General features: G+C 46.0%; 1 protein-coding gene across 1 annotated transcript in view; it reads right to left on the reverse strand.

Moving 5' to 3' along the window:
- NTNG1 (netrin G1) overlaps positions 1-21,022 on the reverse strand; it is a 202,783-nt gene that overhangs the window by 179,603 nt on the left and 2,158 nt on the right. The window contains exon 2 of the mRNA XM_005860123.2: positions 12,700-13,456. Within this exon, the coding sequence (XP_005860185.1) occupies positions 12,700-12,945 (246 nt within the window). The 5' untranslated portion in view covers positions 12,946-13,456. The remainder of the gene's footprint in view (positions 1-12,699; positions 13,457-21,022) is intronic.

Raw genomic sequence — 21,022 nt, forward strand, 5'->3', positions numbered from 1 at the left:
GCCATCGGTCCTCTGAGTTTGCAGTGACTCCCTCCCCTCTGCGCCCCCGTCTCTGCCTGTGGAGCGCTGGCAGCGAGTTAATTTCCTCTTCTTTGTACACAGTTTACTTTACAAAGCTCCTCGAGGGCAGGGGCTCGCCGGGCATGCTCACCTCCCATGAAGCTCGCAGAGCAGGGCTCCATGGAGCGAGGCATTACATAAGCCCCCGCGGAACTGGACTCACCGAGGAAGCACCACCAAGTTAAAGGACTACATACTCCCAGGAACTACCCCCAGGGTCACCTTCCGCCAGGTCCTGCCGGCGGTTACTCTGATATCACAGATGATGGCAGAGACAGTGCGAAGGAGAACTCAGGTGGCAGGAGAGGTCAGTGAGGGACAGTAATGCAAATAAGAGAGCAAGAGTGGAGCGAGCAGAGATGCAGGAAAGCGGACTGCTAGCTAGAAGGACCCTTCACTCCACACTGGCACCCAGGGCTCACTGTGTGCCAGGTGTGACACTACCGCTGGGGATGTGACAGCGGACAAGGCTCTGCTCCTGCCTCCAGCAGCTCCCCCAGCAGCTCCTCCTCAGCCTGGGAGGCAGACAGGTGACCGATAATTCCCCGCTGGAGTGCCTCCTGTATGGTGAAGGGCAGCTTCCAACCATGGCAGGGCAGTTGCCGTCTAAGAAATCTTGTTTTGCCCTAACCGGTTTGGCTCAGTGGATAGAGCGTCGGCCTGCGGACTGAAAGGCCCCAGGTTCGATTCCGGTCAAGGGCATGTATCTTGGTTGCGGGCACATCCCCAGTAGGAGGTGTGCAGGAAGCAGCTGATCGATGTTTCTCTCTCATCGATGTTTCTAACTCTCTATCCCTCTCTCTTCATCTCTGTAAAAAATCAATAAAATATATTTAAAAAACAAAACGAATCTTGTTTCTTTTTTCAAAATTGCATTGAAAAAGCTGTGGGGCTAGACACAGTGGAATAGTACTCAGCCATACAAAAGAATGAATCTTACCACTTTCAACAGCCTGGCTGGGCCTCGAGGGCATTATGCTAAGGGAAATAAGCCCACCGAGAAAGACAGGTACTGACAGATCTTATTTATATGTGGAATCTAAAGAACAAAATAAAGGAACAGACAAAACAGAGACAGACTCAGAGATACAGAGAGTAGACTGATGGTTGCCAGAGGGGCAGGGGGTTAGGGAGAGTGAGTGAGAAAGGCGAAGGGATCGAGAAGGATAGACTGGCAGTTACAGAATAGTCACAGGATGTACAGTACAGCCCAGGGAATACAGTCAATAATGTTGTAATAATTATGCACAGTGCCAGCTGGGTATTGGAAGTATCAGGGGGATCTCTGTGTGAAGCGATCCAGCCTGCTGTCTCCTCTCCCAGCTCTGACGCAAGGCTACCCTCTGGGAGGGAAACGGAGTCTCTTGCTAACTCTCTCAGTCGCCCTGAGGAGACAACTTGTGCGCTGCCTTCATGGAACACACTGTATCCAAATATCACGTGAACGAAAAAATGGGAGCGAGTCAGGCCTGTGGATGGGAGGGTTCACCTGCAGGGCTCTGCTGTGTGGATCAGAAGCCCTGGATGCCTTTGAGAAGGGATAACATCGCGGCCAGAGAACTCGGTTTCAGACCCAGCCTTTCCATTTCCCACACCTGAACTTCCCTCCCACTTCTAAGCCTCCACGAGAGCCAAGCCATGGAGCCCATTACGATATTTGCTTAACAAAATGAGCTTTTACTCATTTTCGTATAGGTGTTCATTTTGTTAGCATTTGTTTTGGAGTCAAGATGTTGTTATCGTGCGGCTGTCAAAACACTGACCCGCGCATTATCATCTCGGTGCAAATGCCACTGTGGCCACGAATCATTTCAATCCTGTGCTATTTAGAAGACATTTCATTTCCTTTAAAACAGCCATTGTCGGATGATTTTGATGTTAAATGCTGGCTTGAAGCCAGAGCCTCCTCAGCACTTAGTCATTAGCTATTAGGGAGGGGCAGACAGTCCACAGAACGGGCAACTAAAGGGAAAACATGAAGAGGGTCCCTTCAAAGCAGAACTTGAGACTCAGAAGGACTTCAGCTTCTTAGCAACGAAGATGATGTTCACAGAGATGAAGGCGATTCCTATCCACTGAGCACTGCCTGGGGCCAGGCCCTGTGCCGGGGTAGCATTGCCTTATTTCCCCGGGAGGAAAGAAGTGACACCACTTCGGTTGGAACTCCAACCTTCCAATTTGTTGGAATCCAAATCTCATATCCCTAAAGGCACGCCCTTTCCCAGTGAGACAAATCCACTTCTGACGGTCCCAGTCCCAGTATCCTGGAAATTTCCTACCAAGAAGGGGCGATGAATTGGCCCTTTTTGAGGAGGGTATAAAGAGGTGGACGCCTTAGTGTTGCTACTCCTAAAACAGTCCTAATTTGCCCCGAACTAACAAGCCAGTGTACAGGATGTGTACTGCTCTACCTACCCTGTCGGTCTCAATGGAAAGTTCCTGGCTGTGGTTTTCATCGGGAAGGGAACCCACCGCTCACTGTCTAAGGTTATCCCAGCTACTCAGCACCCGCAGGTTCCCATCACAGGGCCGAGCCACTCCGCTGATGGATGAGGCAATATTTCGGTGTCATCTTGCAAAGTAAGCAAGGAGACTCCAGTTTATAAGCGCCATCGGGCGATTGTCATAGTCCGGTAAGGAAGACAGCGGTTTGCGGGGAGGGGAATTACATATAACTAAATACTAAAGACAATTTGGAAAGCTGTGGCTTTTGTGTAAGTTGTGCAGGTCAAAGCATATCTTTCAATTCAGGTGGCCAGATGCAAGATGCCGCTCTTAAAATGTGTCGCCCTCCGTGCAAAGGGCTAGTCAAAGCAGTTCGCTTCTGTTTTAGCTCAAGATCTCTTTCTCTGAATTCCGTGTTTCTTCCTGTTGATTCACCGTGATGAGTTTTTAGTAGTGATGCTCAAACAATTTCCAAGTGATTTACTATTAAATAATTAAAACAGAGATGAGGGAGATTTAATTAAAGAAAGAGTTACGGAGAATTCCTAGATTTTTCATCTTGAGCAACTAAGTAAATATAAACGAATGTTTACAGAAATGAAAAAGACTAAGAGTTGAGGCAAAGAAATGAAAGAGTTTCATAATAAACGCGATAAGTTAAAAATGCCCACTGGCCCTCCCAGGGGAGATAGCTGGGGGGCAGGTGGCTGTATGGTTCACAGTGGTTACTGATATGGGAAAACTAAAAAAATCGCAAGTACCCCACTAATGACTTTTTGCAGCACCTCCCCACAGGAACATAATTTTTTTTAATATATTTTATTGATTTTTTACAGAGAGGAAGGGAGAGGGATAGAGAGTTAGAAACATCAATGAGAGAGAAACATTGATCAGCTGCCTTCTGCACACCTCCTACTGGGGACGTGCCCACAACCAAGGTACATGCCCCTGACTGGAATCGAACCTGGGACCCTTCAGTCCGCAGGCCGACAGTCTATCCCCTGAGCCAAACCTGTTAGGGCCATATTTTTTTTTTTTTAACTAGCCAACAGTTGCTGACTTCCTATTCTGGCTTGCGCTGGTGAACACAATATGCATTCCGGTCTCTGTGATTTCTAACAGCTTATTTCCATTTATATGAGCACGTTAATGGGAAAGAAAGCAGGAGTGGGAACAAACACTGTTGATTGGCTCTCTTCTCCCGGAATGAAGATTCATCACATAATGTGGATTCCCAACATTCCCGGCCCTCTGTTTACAGAATCCAATTTCCCGGAGTTATTTCAGATAAAAGGCTTTTTAAATAACAAAATCACAGCATTGCAGCTCAGAGTCCAAATCATAACTGTGATTTTTTAAAAAAGGTTTTCTTGCGATGGTTTTATCCCACATGCAACAAATTGAATTAAGGGAGAGTTTACCGCACAGGGACACACGTGTCAGACGGCTTTACAGCCTGTTCCCCCCAGTTAGTGGGAAAAGTTACTTCATCTTATGCCTCCATTGCTTCGCCCCTCATTAAATAGGATCATGATAGGACCGAAGATTAGATCTACCAACGAAGGCCAAGCATTTAGTACAGTGCATGGCACCATGCAAGGTCTTGAGAAATATCAGCTACAAATATGCTTTGTAAAAAATACAGCCTGCCCTGGCTGGTTTGGCTCAATGGATAGAGCATTGGCCTGTGGACTGAAGGGTCCCAGGTTCGATTCCAGTCAAGGGCACATGCCCGGGTTGTGGGTTTAATCCCCAGTAGGGGGGCGAGAAGGAGGCAGCCAATCAATGATTCTCTCATTATTGACATTTCTATCTCTCTCTCCCTCGCCTTTCTTTCTGAAATCAATAAAAATATAGTTTTAAAAAGTACAGCCCAAGTTCAATTCAACAACACGCAGTGAGTTCCGCTTCCCACTTGCTCGGCACTATTGAGGCCGCCTCCCCCGTGGGGGGGGGTGGGGGGGTGGCGGCCTCAATGACTCTGCACCACACGGAGGAGGCATCGGTGAGAGAGCTCCAGGCATCACCCACCTCCAGTGAACTCACAGGCCACCAGCTCGGTTTCTACGTCGCGCACTCACCCCCTTCCTCGCCTTGTGCTGGCCACACACATGGGCCTGTCCTCTCCCTGGAGAGAGTTGCCTGGGAGTGAACTAGATTTCCTCAGTTTACCTTTTCCAAGAAGGACAGGGAGCAACAGGAACGAAACAGGAAGTTCCCGGTGAGGGTGAGAAATGACCTGATGACCATGCCAGCCGCTGGGCCTCTCGGGACACCCACCCCCTGGAACCAGAGGGCTGTTTGTTTGTCCCGAAGCCGCATGCAGCTCAATCCTCCATGTCATGTCTCGACATCAGTGTCAAGGTAGGTCAAGGGTGAACACCGATTGTGGTGTCTTCCTCAACTCACATCGCTAATGTTCACAGGATGGACACTGTGAATGTCTCTGCTCCAGAAAGATGGGAAGAAACTTACAAGCTGCCAACCTCTTAGTCCTTTTCCAGCAGCATGCGTGTGCAACAGCCTTCTTCATGTTCTCCTCTGGCGAGGAAAGGAGTTCTGAAATCTAAACATGGCACATGAACACCAGCCTGCCCCTTGGGCTGGTGAATTAAAGCCGATGCAGGCAGGTGCCGCACCTGCTACTGTAGACAGGTTGCACACTGTTAAAAAACATGTACTATTTTCACATATATAGGTTCATAAACAGCATCTAGTTTTGACATGTTTTTCAGTGAGCAACTGCTTCCAAAGACTGATTCTATAATACATCATCTTATATCGCCCACCACCCCAAGTCAGGTCTTCTGTCACCATGTATTTGCCCCCCTTTACCCTTTCCTACCCCCCACCGTCTTCCCTCGAATAACCATCATACTGTTGTCTGTGTCTATGAGGACTGGTTTCTTGTTTGTTCACTTGTAAATTTCAGTTTAATATTCCACATATGAGTGAAATCATATGGTTCTTGACTTTTTCTGTCTGATTTATTTTGCTTAACGTGATATCCTCAAGATCTATCCGTGCTGTCGCGGATGGATAAGTATTTGTAAAGCCTTCCCTTAGAAAAGAAGGAAATCCCTCCTATCTGCTCACAGTGCCAGAGCTCTTTCCCACCCAAGCACACCTTTGGGCACCAGAGGCAAGTACCTGCCTCTCCCATCTGTCTTTGGGGAACATCATCCCAAGCTGCCCTCGTGCATAGCTACATGTTTCTAGCCGTCCCTTCATGTACAGAGGAAATCAACAAGCTTAGATTCCTGATCACAGTTCTCAGGAAGGGAAAAACACTCTGGAAAATCAATACTGTGTTCAATCACTTGCTCAATTAAAAACATGTTATTATTTATTTGTTGCCTGGGAGTGTGATACGTGCTCAGAGGTAGAAGAGCAACATAAGGTTTAGTCTCAGTTGTGTTCTCTGCATCAGAGACCTACATAACAGTGTGTCTCCAAAACAGAATGTTGAGATAAAAAGAGCAAGTTACACACGGATATATACGGTATGCTTTGTCACATACTATCTCACTTAAAGAGTAGTGATCTAGTGAAAGAGTTTATCTACTCAGCATACTCCAGCATGTCCTACATTAAGAAAATATATGTGTGTGTGTGTGTGTGTATGTATGTATGTGTGTGTGTGTGTGTGTGTGTATATATATATATATAATCAGGCTCTATGATTTTTTGCTCCTCTTCGGTCCTGCCAGATATAAGAAGTCATTCTACCATTAAACAGGCCACTTCACTGTCATTTAAATACTGTGTCCTGCCCACCCTGTTGTCTTTTTCAGACCCTGTTTAACATAAGACATTTGACTACCAGAGAGTATTTCCCAAGTGGCCCTTTGTTATGCAGCAAAATGATGTTCCGCCTTTAGATTCTGAGAGCTGGTCTTCCTTCTCCTGCACTCTCGGGCACACACTGTTTTGTATTCATTTTGCTTCCGACTCTCCTGTACTTCCTTTGACTTCATTGGACTTGGATTCTCACCACCGCCACCAGGTTTTGCATGTGCTATATGCTCTGTGCACATCACTGTTCATGCAGTCGTCTGGAATAATATCTGTGAGGCATGAGCCCAACCGGGAGAGACAAGGGCACTTGTGCACATCGAGAACACTGTCTGGGAACAAGGTATCACATGGGTTGTTCCAGGTTTTGTTAGCACAGCCATTAGCTTTCTTTTTTTTAATGAACAGTTTATCGATTTTTTTAGAGAGAGAAGAAGGGAGAAGAGAGAACTACCCATGTGACAGCACAACAGCTATGGGCTGCCTCCTGCACGCCCCTACTGGGGGATCAAGCCCGCAACCCGGGCATGTGCTCTGACCAGGAATCGAACCAGCCACCTCTTGGTGCATGGGATGATGCCCAACCAACTGAGCCACACCGGCCAGGGCAGCACAGCCATAATCTTTATCAGCTCCCAAGGCCTTTCCCAGAAACCACACATTGTTATGCCAACGCAGCTTCAAGCCAAATCCAATGGTCCCCTTCCAATCACATCGCCAGGCCTAAGTCCCCTAGACATGCCATAGGGTCCTGATGGGAAGTAATGGGAAGAAAGGTTGCACACACCAGAGTTAAAGATCAGGTGGGGTCCTTTGTACTTGATTCAATAGAGACTAAGGCGCTATTGCAGGCTCCTCACCAAGGAAATGCTTCAGATAGTGATAAATCAGAAAGATTGATCTCCAAGGAACTTAATTCGCTGCAAACACGAATTAAACTTTTCTAAGAAAAAAGTCTAAATAATGAACTAATAACAATGGAGTGTTAATAATGGAGGAACTGAAGGTTTTTAAAAATTCCATTCTGGCATAATTAAGGGATAAATCAGTTCGAATGAAGTATGTCGCTGTTATTAAAACTTCATTCATTTATTGAATTATGTTTCATGGGGACGGAGTGCATTTTTAAGATTATTCGATTATTATATAAGTCAATGTCATTTCCCCGTTTTGGGAAAATTGATATTAATGCCTTGTCATTGAAAATGTAACCGAGTTTATCAAATTAACTTCTCAAAGGCCACCTGATAGCCACCAGATGGCTTTCCTGAGCTGATGTCAAGTCATAAATGTAAGTTATGAAGACCCCTGAGACTCCACACCCCCACTCCCTCATCCCACCGGGTTCCTTCAGAATCATAAAACTCGAAGGCTTGCCACCACTTTCATAAATCCCATTTAAACGTAATGAAATAGGCTCTATTCACCATGCTTACAATAATTAAAGTTTTTCCCCCCTTCTTAATAGGAGTCTATATAGAAACGGCACAATATAAAATGATTGTTAATAGATCTGCAATGGCACTTGAATAAATGCCTATCAAGGTCCCCATTAGTAAATTTCCTAAAGAAAATCCATTTCCATTTCAAATCCTGACATTTTATTTAGAAAAATTATACCCCTTCTTTTCATTATTTCAGTAAACATAATGAGGGCATTGCTAACTACCCCTCCGAGTACTTTCTTTTCTGCATTTTTTTAGTAATCTGAGCCTCCTTGTAATTAAAGGCATGCTACATTAATGATGCCTAGCGTCTCCAAGGGGGACGCTTAATGTCCACCTCATAATATTATGCCAAAATTACACGCACAGAAGACTTCTTAATAATCTTTTGTTTCCTAATTTGGTTTTGATTGGCTCCGAAACCCATCGCCGCACCCAAGGGCCCTCGTTTCTCCAGGCCTCAGCACTTCTGAGCCGTAGATTGCACGGACGCCCAGGCCTCCTTCCGCCTGCAGCCCTCTTTTCAAAGCCTCTGTTGAACTTACCCAGGAATGAGCTGCAGGCTGGAGATCAGTGCAGATCATCTGGCCTGTGTGTGTAAGTCACGGGGCTGTGGTGTGGGGCTCTGGCAGCTACATCTGTCCCAGCACAAAGAACAGCTCCGGGTTGTCCCTCAGCTTGGCTCCCAGGTTCATGCATGCCATTTGCTCTTCATGCACATAGAACAATGGCAGCGGCCGGAGGGGCGCCACCTGAAGCTTTTACGTGGCTCAGAGAAGGCTGTGACCCAGACCAACATGGTAGCCCAGCCCGAGACAGGACGCTCAACCCTCTTCTGCCTTCAGATCCTTCCCCCTGAACAGAAACAGCTATTTTTTAGCCACCACCAACTTAAAAGAAATGTGTAATATTAAATTAAAAAGAAAATGTATGACCTCAATATGCACAATTCGTACATATAGGGTGTCCCAAGAAATGATACACATTTTGAATAATCATTCATTCCAATGGGTTAAATCCAAAACGAAAGCAACACCAATCGAGCTATCAGCTGTGAAGTGTGTGTACATTTTTGGGGGACACCCTGTATATTCGTTTATATCTATATCTATGCATATCCCCCTATTCCATTATCCTGAGTAGAAACGGCAGAATTCTTCTATAAAACTAATGTTTAAAATGCTGGTCTTATAAATATACAACAACTTAAAATCACCAGACACCGAAGAGCGATTAAGTAGGTCACCCAGGCTAATAAGCAGAGATCTGTTGTCCAATGGAATTACATGGTCCCTTTCTTCTTAAACATCCCCTCTAAAGTAAGTGTGGCGTTCACGGATGACACAGGACGACGAAGCAAATGCAAACAGCAGGTGCACAGACCCTTAATGCATTGCCAGTGAACTTGAGCCTCATAGAAAATAAATGGGCCGTGGGAACGCTAGGGCACTTCTCTGACCGAACGTCCCCTTGGTGCTCAGCACTGCTGTGGTCACAGCTAATAGGGGTGTCACCGGCTGAGCAGGTGATTGCTGAAACCATTTTGCAGCAAACATTTGCATATAAGGGCTAAGCGGGCCTGTGCGCAGGTGGCAGGTCCCCTGATGTAATGGGCCATAATGACTCGGAGGGAGCAGGTAGGATGCGTGTGTCAAGGAGGGGAGAGCGTGACAGTCGAGACACAAATGACTCCGGAGTCCATCAGACCTGGGGCTAAGGAGCCCTCAGCGGGTCTGAGATGACAGCATCCGGAGGCAGCCTGACCGCCTGGGGTGGGGAGCCCGGACCTGCCCAGAGAACGCGCTTCCACACTGGGCCGTTGTCGCCGGCTTGGCTTACCACAGGCACACACACAGTCCCAAAGTCTGCATTCACAGGACGGGTGATTACATTCGTTATGCCAATCATATGCATATTAAGGAGTCCAAACGCAGCCCCGATGGGTACCGTCTCACACGCCTTGCACTCTCCCTTGGGAATCGGTTCGGCTCATTGACAATCGGAAACCCACCAAGGCGTCCATGCAGTGGCATCTAGTACAATGTGGCCTTTTCAAAAGACTGTCCTGTGGGGTTTCGTGTGACCATACAGAGCACACAGGTGAGTCCAGGGGATGAAGTTCAGGGGCATCATTTGAATTCTGTTTTCCCCTTTGGTCTCTGACATCCCTTAGCCAATAGGCTGGTAGGCACTGGCTCGTTTAGGGCCGTAGACCATGTCCCTGTGGAAGGCAGGGAGAGAAGTTCTGTAACGTCCCCTTTCCCACCCGTGACGGGGGGAAGGGGCGTGCGGCAGACCCCCAAGCACACCTTTGGGCACCAGGGACAGGAACAGGGCTGAGCAGGCATTCTCTGGCTAGAGGCTGAGAAGGGGAAGCCGCACATCAAACAACCCACTGAACACATCACTCAGGGCCCGTGCACGTGGAAATACTCTCTGAACAAGGAGATGCGCTATTTTACTGAGACGTGTAAATTACTGAACACGTCCAGAAGTGGCATGTTGTTACAAGGGCAGGAGAACCTATATACAGCGCTAGAGTGTTCTTAGTAATATGAAGAACCTGGCCGGTATGGCTGAGTGGTGGAGAGTCGACCTATGAACCAGGACTCAATCCCCAGTAGGGAGCGTGCAGAAGACAGCTGATCAATGATTCTCTCTCATCATTGATGTTCCTATCTCTCCCTCCCTCACCCTTCCACTCTCTGAAATCAATTTAAAAAAATATTAAAAAATAAATCACTCTCTGAAATCAATTTAAAAAAAATATTAAAAAATAAAAAATAATAATATGAAGAGCTGGCCCGGAACTCCTCTGTTCTGTAAGGAGTAAAAGATCATACAACCTATTACCTGCATGCAATTTCCCCGCAGATTAGTGACCTTTCCCGAGAGATGATTAAAGGCCTTATATAAAGCCCACCACTCCCCTGCCCTTTTCACAGACTTACTGTAGTTTTGCAAATCTGTTTGAATGAACTCCTCTCCTGGAGGTCTCTGGTACCCAAGGGGAGACTTCTTTGCAAAGCGCATGCCTGCCCGCCTCCCAGGGAGCCAGGTCCTCCCTTTAAAATACTTAGTCTTCCTGGGGGACTTTAGTCATCTTGACACCTAATCGCCAAGCTCTTTCTCTCACTCCCCACAGAATCAGGTTTAGGTGATAATTCAAACCAGTCCCCAAAGGCACTTCTGAAAAATGGCAAGCCCTTAGCTTTTAGGTGCAAACACTCTTTATTGCTCATAATCCGTTTCCTGTTGCAAAACCTCTTCTGCTAGGTCTGGGATGATCTTATGCTAACCGGGGACTGTTAACAGATGCTCCTTTGATGAATCGTTTCACTCTCCTGAAAATGCCCGGCCAGGTTCCGGATAATAAAGCCAGGTAAGAATACTATTAAAATCTGCCATACACTTCTATCTGCTCTGTGAAAAATGGGATCGCGGTCCCTGGATGGAATGAAGACCACCTATGACACAAAAGCAATGGCCTCCACCGAACGAACAGGCTGCCTGAATTCCTTAGCACATTCACGTACATCACTGCAATCACCAAGCTCTTCTACTCATACCTTAGAGGTGTGTTGTCAGCAATGTCCCTGTGAAAATTCAGTGTGTCACACTCCAGGGTTACCTTTCCCATAGCATTTCCCTTCCCATCCAGAAAAGGTGTCCTACCCACCACGAAAACAATGAACTCTGTGACTCTGCTTATCCAAAGGACAGCCCGGGAGCTCCCCCAATAACATGGTTTCATCCAAAGCTGTCGACTTATAATGTTGGTGAGATGCCGGCGGAATTTGACTCTTGTTTCTACCAATTAGCCTTCGGGGCACCTGGTTTTGTTACACGTTGTGTCTCTTAAAGTCGCAGAACCTAGCAACAAAGTTAAGTGAGGACTTGCTTTACCTCCAGCAGATTTATTCCCTACATCCCAACGTTCAACTCTAAAACATCCATGGCAAACCGCAACCCTTGAAGACAAGGGGCTGCAGAACTGACAAGTAAGACTCCTCTGACTGGCTTATTTCGCTCAGCGTCATACTCTCCGGGTCCATCCATGCTGTTGCAAATGGTAAGATAAGTATCACATGATCTCACTCAGAGGTGGAATCTAATGAACAAAATAAACTGATGATCAAAAATAGACCCAGAGACATAGAAGCATGAACAGACTCTTGAACCTCAGAGGGAAGGCAGGGAGGGTGGGTGAGAAGAGATCAACCAATGAACTTGTATGCATATATGCATAACCTGTGGACACAGGCAATGGGGTGGTGAGGGCCTGAGGGGGGAGGGGGTGTACAGGAGCGGGCTGGAAGAGGTTAATGGGGGGAAAAGGAGGAGGACTTTAACACTTCCAACAATAAAAAGATAATAATAATAATAATAAAGACGCCGCTGGCAAAGCTCCCACAACACGTTAGCCCCTCTCTCTGCCCCTGCTTCTCTTCTCTCTGGTCTCCTAACCAAAGAGTTCCACATCCCAGCAGTTTCCTGAGGAGGAAAACCATGACATCCACTCTAGCCTCGAGTTGTGAAAGCTGGGACTGGCCTGAAGCCCCCACAGGGAGGAACCTCTGCGGTGGAGGGTGGTTCGCCCATAGGTTTTCTCTGGACCCTATCATACCACATACAGCCTGATCAGATCCCCCCTCCAATCCGAAACTCAACTGCAGCTGGACGTGTCCTTTGACAACTTGTATACAGTGGCCTTGTCTCCGTGAAACCTCTGGAAAGCAGAAGGTCAGGTCCAGAGGCTCCAGCACACTGTCACTGGTGGTCCCAGATGGGACTAGCCTGCACTGGGATGCAGTGAGCCTGCTGCCCTAATGGACCCCACCCACAGATCCAGCTTATTGATGGGTTAAGTCTTTGACTCACCACATTGGTAGTCACGCACCACAAGCCCCCACTGACTAGGAAACCTTCTATTCAAAGGGGTGGCCTCACTCACCATCGCACAGAACGTCTCGGGAGGGTCTCCGCACGTGATGTCGGGAGGGTCCAGCTTCACTTTCAGGTACTTGGTCATGTCCGTGGATTCCGGCTGACAGGCCATGTAATCCCACACTTTGCCTTCTTCCGTGTAGATCTGGGTCTTGCACACATCATAATGTCCCCACACCAGGGGGTAGGGCTGCATCACCGACGACACTGTAACCCAGAGGGCGTGAATGGACAGGAATCTTGACAAATACATCTCTAAATTCTTGGCAATCTTGGCGGGAATTGGCGCGGGTTTGGCTTATCTTTGGCCTCTGTCTATTTTACACACACATGGATGTCTCCACGTAGGTAGGGCCGGATATAAAAAAAAAAAAAGAGGATGGGACCTCAAAGTCGATGCCAAAACTGACCGTGAAGGGTTGAGATACTGGGCGCGCTCAGGGATCTGGAGGACTTTGGTGGAAAGCTAACATACTGGTGCAGTGGGCGTTAACAGCAGCCTGTGGGCTTGTTGCTGTCCTAGAACATATCTACTCGATGGGTTCCAGTTGGTTTTTGTAAAAGATGTCCGGTTGCGGATCGTGATTCAGCAAAGGGGTGGCTCTCTGGCTGAGCATCCGATCACCCTTGGAGATCCCGAGTGTTCGCGGCTCACCAGGGCTGCTGGGACACACTCAGGTGTCAATATCGGAAGCAAGAGGGTGAGTGTCTCTCACTGGTGTCTGTGTCCCGTCAATCATTCTCTTCTTCTGGCACCAACACCCCTGTAGAAACAATAATAAGAAGAGTTACTGCCCTTGAATCAATGAATTGCCAACTACAGGAAAGGTTGATAGTTTGGAGGTTGGATGCAACATAAAGCAAATGGGTGGGCTATGGGTCACCTTGACTCAGCTGCTGTGATGAAGTGAGCAGACCAGAGAAATCATTCCCACTGGGGGGGAATTTCAATAGGAAGGATCAAACTCCTGCATGTCACCAAGACATGTATGTGATGTGTGGTATGTGTGTGTGTGTGTGTGTGTGTGTGTGTGTGTGTGTTCTGGGGGAGTTACAGGTTTTCACTTCAAAAACTTTATTTCCATCTTCACCAAACTGAGAGCAAGGAGCTGGCCTGAAGCATGTCTCACATGTGGGAGGGCTAGAAAATCTCCCAGAACAATGGGGGAAATGAGCGCTTTTACCACAAAGACATGGAAGCTACCTGTATGCCTTTTATCTCTTGGCAAAGAGCCCCTAGAAATCTCCCAGTGCCTGCCTGGCAACCCACTTGGGTCCCCTCCCTGAAGCATGGAGCTTTGCTGAAAGAAACCTTTACTTTCTCTCATCTCTTTGTCCATGAACTCATGCTTCCATTTCACGAGACAACAGACTCGGACCCGAACAGAAATTTTGGATATCATCTTTGGAGGCCCCAGCGAGATCCTACAGAACGAATCCATCAAGCTGCAAGTGGTCATGAAAATGGAACCCCGAATGACAGCCCTTATGGTCTGTGGTTCCCTAGATCGCCCACCTCCGATGGAGCCCTAACAACTGTTGCCATCAACAAGGCCCCTTCCCAGTCAGAAGCAGAGTGGTCCTAGCCCAGCCGTGGGCAAACTACGGCCTGAGGGCCGGATCCAGCCCGTTTGAAATGAATAAAACTAAAAAAAAAAAAGACCGTACCCTTTTATGTAATGATGTTTACTTTGAATTTATATTAGTTCACACAAACACTCCATCCATGCTTTTGTTCCGGCCCTCCGGTCCAGTTTAAGAACCCATTGTGGCCCTCGAGTCAAAAAGTTTGCCCACCCCTGTTAGCCCCTCTTCCCTAACAGCAGTTAGGGATTCATAGCAGAAACCAGTAGATCAGCCACACCCTGTCCCTTATGAAATCACGAGAACAAAGGGCCTCCATCCCAGGATGAACACACAGGGCAGGGAAAATGAGCAGGAACTCAGGAATCCTGAAGTCTAAAATGTATGAATGTTGCTAGGGCCAAATTTTTCGAACTAACTAATGGGAAGTTTGCAGGGCACATATTGACCCCTAGTCAAAAGAACTGTCCCAGCAGCCCGTGTTGGTCCCCTCCCTGTAGCAGGGAGCTTTTCTGTAATAAACCTTTACTTTCACTCAAAGGGGAAAAAAAATATTTTACACACACACACACACACACACACACACCCCAATTGCTTGTACATTTCTCAGCTTTTGTGAGCTGGAGTGAAAACTGGCTTTGTTCGCACTAGCCTGCCCCTTTAGAGTTGCCCATGAGGTTGGGAGAATTTAGCATCTTTTTGTTCAGTTGCATTTAGTCATAAAGATAATAACTCTGAAAAAAAAAAAAGATTCAAAATAAAACCAAAGGAGAAAATTTTCCTTTCCTCAGAATTCTCTATTCTCTCGCATCTTTTTACAGACATGACATCCGCATCTGTAGTTACTTTCTGCGACAGAAGAGAATTTGTCCCAAAGGCGAATATTATACGCCGCTTTAAAACAAAAAGCTCGGTAGTAAAACGCACAATTTAAAATGCACATTTAAAAATAGCTGAGGGTGACTTAACAGGCCGGGAAGCAGAATAATATGGCACTAATTCTAAGAGAAAATAAAAATGACTGTTGCAAAATACTCTTGCTTAACTGATCATGCAGCCTCCATGGCTATGGGTATAAGTCATTGGTGGGTTGAACTGGCAACTTTTCTCTTTGCGGGGGATCACGGCCCATATGTAAACAAATGATAAAAGTTGGATTCCAGGTTTCAAAGCATGTATTTGCTTAATTAGTTGGTCCATGTTGTCACAGTCCCAATCATTATTTTCGAAATCACTGAAAAAGGGCAAAAAGCCCAGAGTTCCAGAAAACAGCCTCGGAGACCCTCCGAGTGACATGAAGCAGGTTCACTATGGGCGTTGCCTATCTTTAAACAACCTCATAAAAGGAACCCGCTGTATTTTAATAACGCACCATCTTAAAATGAACGGAGCCACGGAAACCATGAAATGCCAGCAGATGGCTGAATTGTGTTTCCATAGCAAAGTAATTTATAATAATTGCTTTATGGATGCAAGCACCATTTTCATTATATCCCATTCATAAAATGTTATCATACAGCTGCAAATTGTGATATTTCCTATTAGGAAAAGTTGAACAGTGGAGTTCCTGGGAAGCAATAATTAGCAGTTTGTCTAAGCATGGATCAACTACCCATTTGAATCTGCCTCCTCCTTGTAACGGAAAGACTACGCTGCGTGTTGAGCATGATTGGAAATCTTAAGCTAAAAAGGAAAACTTCCCTGAGGAGCATGTGATGTGGCTACTACAGTTTTCTATTTTGTGTGTGTGTGTGTGTGTGTGTGTGTGTGTGTGTGTCAGATTCACTAGTAGATGTTAAGTTGATATTTTTGGAAACATCCACCACTGTGACAAGTAATGATCTGAAGAGGTGTTAAAATAGTATAAATGCACATTTTCCAGATGATGTTTCAACAGTGTTTGCTGCTTTATTATAACCAGAAACAACACTTTCATGGTGTGTGTGTGTGGAGTGTTACAACGGAAGCACTACGGTATAAAATCCACTCAACCAGAAATTCACTGCAATTCTTAGTGTCAAATGCACAGCAACTTATTTATCAAGGACCATATGTTCTTGAAAACCTGACCTGGGTGGCAATGACTCTGAAGTGACTAAGCACTAGGAGTTAATTCTTAATATTCTTTCAAAAATATGACCCCACCAAAATAAAAAAGGGGGGGGACATATGTAATACTTTCAACAATAAAGATTAAAAAAAATGATGACCCCCAAGTACATATTTGAATTCTCCCTGAGGCTACTGCACTTTTTTTTTAAACCAATGGAAGTTACCCCCCGAAACCACTTCTTCTGGATTACTGTCTTTATCCACATGTGGCCCTCGCGCCACCACAAAATAAAGGGTGACTGTATACAGCAGTGATGGCGAACCTATGACACGCGTGTCAGAGGTGACACGCGAACTCATTTTTTTGGTTGATTTTTCTTTGTTAAATGGCATTTAAATATATAAAATAAATATCAAAAATATAAATCTTTGTTTTACTATGGTTGCAAATATCAAAAAATTTCTATGTGTGACACGGCACCAGAGTTAAGTTAGGGTTTTTCAAAATGCTGACACGCTGAACTCAAAAGGTTCGCCATCACTGGTATACAGGCCCATGGGAAATGTGGACACGAAGGAAATGTATGTGAACCTATTTCCATTTCCTGACGGGATAGCCATCCACTGTGACGGACTCTCATTAAACTCTACGGGAATGATAATGATGGTCATTACACAGAATTATGGACTAGACCATTGATCGGATTTAGAGAACTGACAAGGGAAAATGCAGAGGAGTGCAAGATATTTGAATACGAGGCCCTTGCCGGCCTGTGCGACAGCCGTCCCTGACAAGAGGCAGCCAATTATAGCTTCCATTTCTGGCACATAACCAGTTGTGATTAATAGTTTTCCATTCCATTACAGACGTACTATTAATGTATTAAAAATGTCAGGCCTTGGCAAGCACTAATACGGCATGGCCCGGGCGGGCTGCGGATTTCCATTTAATGAGCTCCCATTGACATGGAGAGGGACACCAGCCACGGCAGGGTATAGGTCAGGAGAGGAGGGTCGCCAGAGTTCTTTGATTCCATCCTCATTTTCTAGATGCGAACATGCCTCACCCAGCACGCATCCTTCATATTAGGGTTCCCTTAGTTCAGTGGTTCTCAACCTTCTGGCCCTTTAAATACAGTTCCTCATGTTGTGACCCAACCATAAAATTATTTTCGTTGCTACTTCATAACTGTAATGTTGCTACTGTTATGAATCGTCATGTAAATACCTGATATGCAGGATGGTCTTAGGCGACCCCTGTGAAAGGGTCGTCGACCGCCAAAGGGGTCGCGACCCACAGGTTGAGAACCGCTGCCTTAGTTGCTAGTGCAACATACACAGGTGCAAAATCCTCTTAATATAAGATTAATAGGAAATCAAAGCTATGAACTTCCATGGCACACAGAAACCTCCACCATCAACATGAATTCTGCATTAGTTGTGGAGTTTTCAAAGAAAATAAAACCATGTGAAAACATTGCTTTTAACGTCTATTATTACCTGATGGCACCGGTCCCCATCTGGCTATGCTTGCAAGTAGGTTAAAATCACCAATAGCTTCTTAAAACCTAGGTCGTGGTGGCAAACGGCTAGGCAACCCGATTAGGAGAAGGGCAGTCGATGACATCTTTGGGGATTTAATGATCTAAAAGAACCCCTTCTGGCCCAGGACGGAACTGCTTGCTACCTGATGTGGGCTTTGAATGTGTCCCAGGTGTGCGCATCACCTCCCTCCTGGCAGCTCCAGAAGCGCCCTGGGCAGCCCCTATTCTAGCTCTTGACTTTGCAAACCTTGGGAACTCACCACGAATCCAATTATGCCAGCATCTCTCTACCTGGGCGCTGAGAAGTCCTCTCGGATAAAAATGCCCATTAACATGCTGGGAGCTCTCCCTGGCTCTCTGACTGGTGTATAAATGTGCAGCGCCCACATAAAAATGTAAAATTGTGTCATGCCCTCAAGTTGATGGGTGCTATTGATCTGGACTAAAACAGCCTATCACATGGCCTCGCACACATGGAACATGATCTTTCTCCAGGATTCTGTAGCTAATCCCCCTCCTCCTTGGTCAACTCTGCCCCGGGTAGTTCACGGGCCCTCCCTTGCAGCAGACAAGGAGCCTTCCCCAAAGGCGACATGCAGGTAACGAAGACCCAAACGATGGGCAGTTACAGTCCAAAACCAATCGCCAATTTCATCAACGGAGAGGAAAATACTGAGAGTGAATCCACAGACTCTAGCTGGCTTTCCCCACTCGTTCTGTTATATAATCTCCCCCAGAGGTGGGGGTGTTGGTAGTAGGCTATTTATGCCATAAATACTCAGCTCTTGGGGCACCTGAAATAGACAGCGATTGACTCATTCCTCATAGACGTGAAGGGTTTTATAAATACACTTGCTTTTGAATGGGAAGGAACAAAAAGACGATCATCATAGTCCATTGACTGAAGCATATAAATAATGCTGTACACAAATTCTATCACCTGTCAAAATTAGCAGCTTCCAACATTGCCCTGATGAGCTTGACTAGATCAGGCGGTTAAGTATAATGAATGTTCTTCGCATTTATTTAGTGGCTGCGAAGTGAGCCTTTTCTTGTCCTCCTGTCCAGAAATGTTTTGCTTCTCTCCTTTTGTTAACTGTCTCTCAAAATATAAGGGATTTAACATGTTCTGCAACGTGATTGACATTTTTTTCTACTCAGACTTGATTGGCTCTTAGGAGCAACTGCCTATCATGAGATTCTTAATAAAAGCAAACAGCACACCTTTGTATGGGGAAGAGCTCGGCTTGCCTGAGAGAAGGCTGCTGAGAGAATTCGTCAGCATCTACTTGGCAGGATGCGGGAAGGTGGGATCATTCACACCATCATTTCAGAAGCGGTGAAGCCTAAAGAAACCCGTTGCTTCATGATCGCAGGACAGCAAGCCTTGCCTTCTCCTGCAGGGAAGTCCGGAGAGCCGAGGGTTAAAGAGCACAGAGGAGGAAATGTACACCCACCTGAAGTTTGGAAACAAAACTCTGGGGTCTGAAGATTAAATTACTTTTAAAGTATGCTAAATCTCTTACTGAACTACAGTACAATGCAGCACACAAACACACACACACACACACACACACTAATTTTTCTGTGAACATACAATTGACTTTTTGAGTTGAACGCAATTTTATTTCTTCCTGAGCGACTTGGGGCTTTTGCAACTAAAACTCTCTCCCGAAATCTTTCAACACTTCGACAACATAGCAACTAAATGGGTAACAGCTTAATTTTTGAAGTATGTTACTTGATTATTTTCCCCTGAACATTAATAGAAGCAAAGACAGGTATTTGCTCCAGTTACAAATATACCACAGGACACTGCAAAAGACATTATTTGCCTCTTCTTAAAAAATAAAGGTAGCCTGCATCACTTCCACGCACATGCCCAGGGAAAGCGGGCAAAACAAACATCTCAATAGAAAGACAGCTTTCTGTGCCAATAAAGTCTTTTCCTATAAAATTTTAAGATTATCCCACCTAATTTCCACTATAGGAAATATCACCAAATTAACAGACAAACATATGGAATTCCGAACGCCCTCATGTTGGTCTTTCACTTCATGACACCCAGAAAAGGACAGAAATGCACCCGGTGCACGGGAGCTGGGACAGCATGACGTGAAACGCCTGATGAATTATGTTCTTTGTATTGTGATCCACATGCACGGATTCAAATTTTCTCCTCATGCAACACGGAAAGTGCGTACCTCCCCCCAAAGTCGTGGGCAGCTATGGAGCTGCTTTTTTTTGTTCTTTCTTTTTGCCAAAGACAAGGGGGTGGGGGTCTATTAGGCAAAGTGACACCGTTCAAATACTTGCTGAAACCAGGGCTTGCTAATTCCCGGGGGTTAGACATGCTTTCCCAGGGCTAGACAAATCCCCCGAGCCTTGCCCCTCCTCCCACAAAGAGAATGTCGGGGAAAACTTTTTCTAACCAGCCTCACTGGTAAGTACATTTGAATCAAAGGTTTTGTTTGTCAGATCTTTCTGGCGTTGTTGTTTTCCCCCCTATTTCTGAAAGATAAGAAAACTCAGTCTTTTCAGTCATAAACTAGGGCCTTATTTCTAGAGCAAAGCTACTGCCAGATACACCATATGCTGAGTGAAATGCTGAATCCTACTCAGAATTTTCCATTCCGAAGATCGACAGAGTGTGGTAGCCAGTGAGGCCGGTGCCCGTGCCTGGGCCAGGAGACCGGGGAAGGGGACTCGGAACAAAAGCCTCTACTCTCTGGAAATCTATACGATGGGGAACGCAGCCTCCGGCTTTTCCAAATAAAGCGGCTTTAAAATCCCCCGCTGGGAATTGTTCTCCCTTGCCCTGTAAAATGACAACCTCCGAAGTGGATTTCTGGAAAAAGAACGAAAAGAAAAAAGAAAAAAAAAAGTCCCCAGGTGAGGCTAGTAAGATAAACAGCAGAGGGCGCAGTTTCTTTTTTTATCCAAGTTTGCCTGTGTATGCATCACTTAATTGGTTATTTTGGGCCCAATAATAGTCAGTATTATTCGTATTATATATAGATATCCACAGATCCATACGAGAGAGCAACTCATTGTCCCTAGCGGATCCATCCACCGATAATGCAATGCCAATAAAGAAGCTGAGAAACCATTCCAAACTGCATCCCTACACCAAGCGCTCCCCTCTGCGTC

This window comes from Myotis brandtii, unplaced genomic scaffold, assembly GCF_000412655.1.
Source record: "Myotis brandtii unplaced genomic scaffold, ASM41265v1 scaffold131, whole genome shotgun sequence".
Lineage (NCBI taxonomy): Eukaryota > Metazoa > Chordata > Mammalia > Chiroptera > Vespertilionidae > Myotis > Myotis brandtii.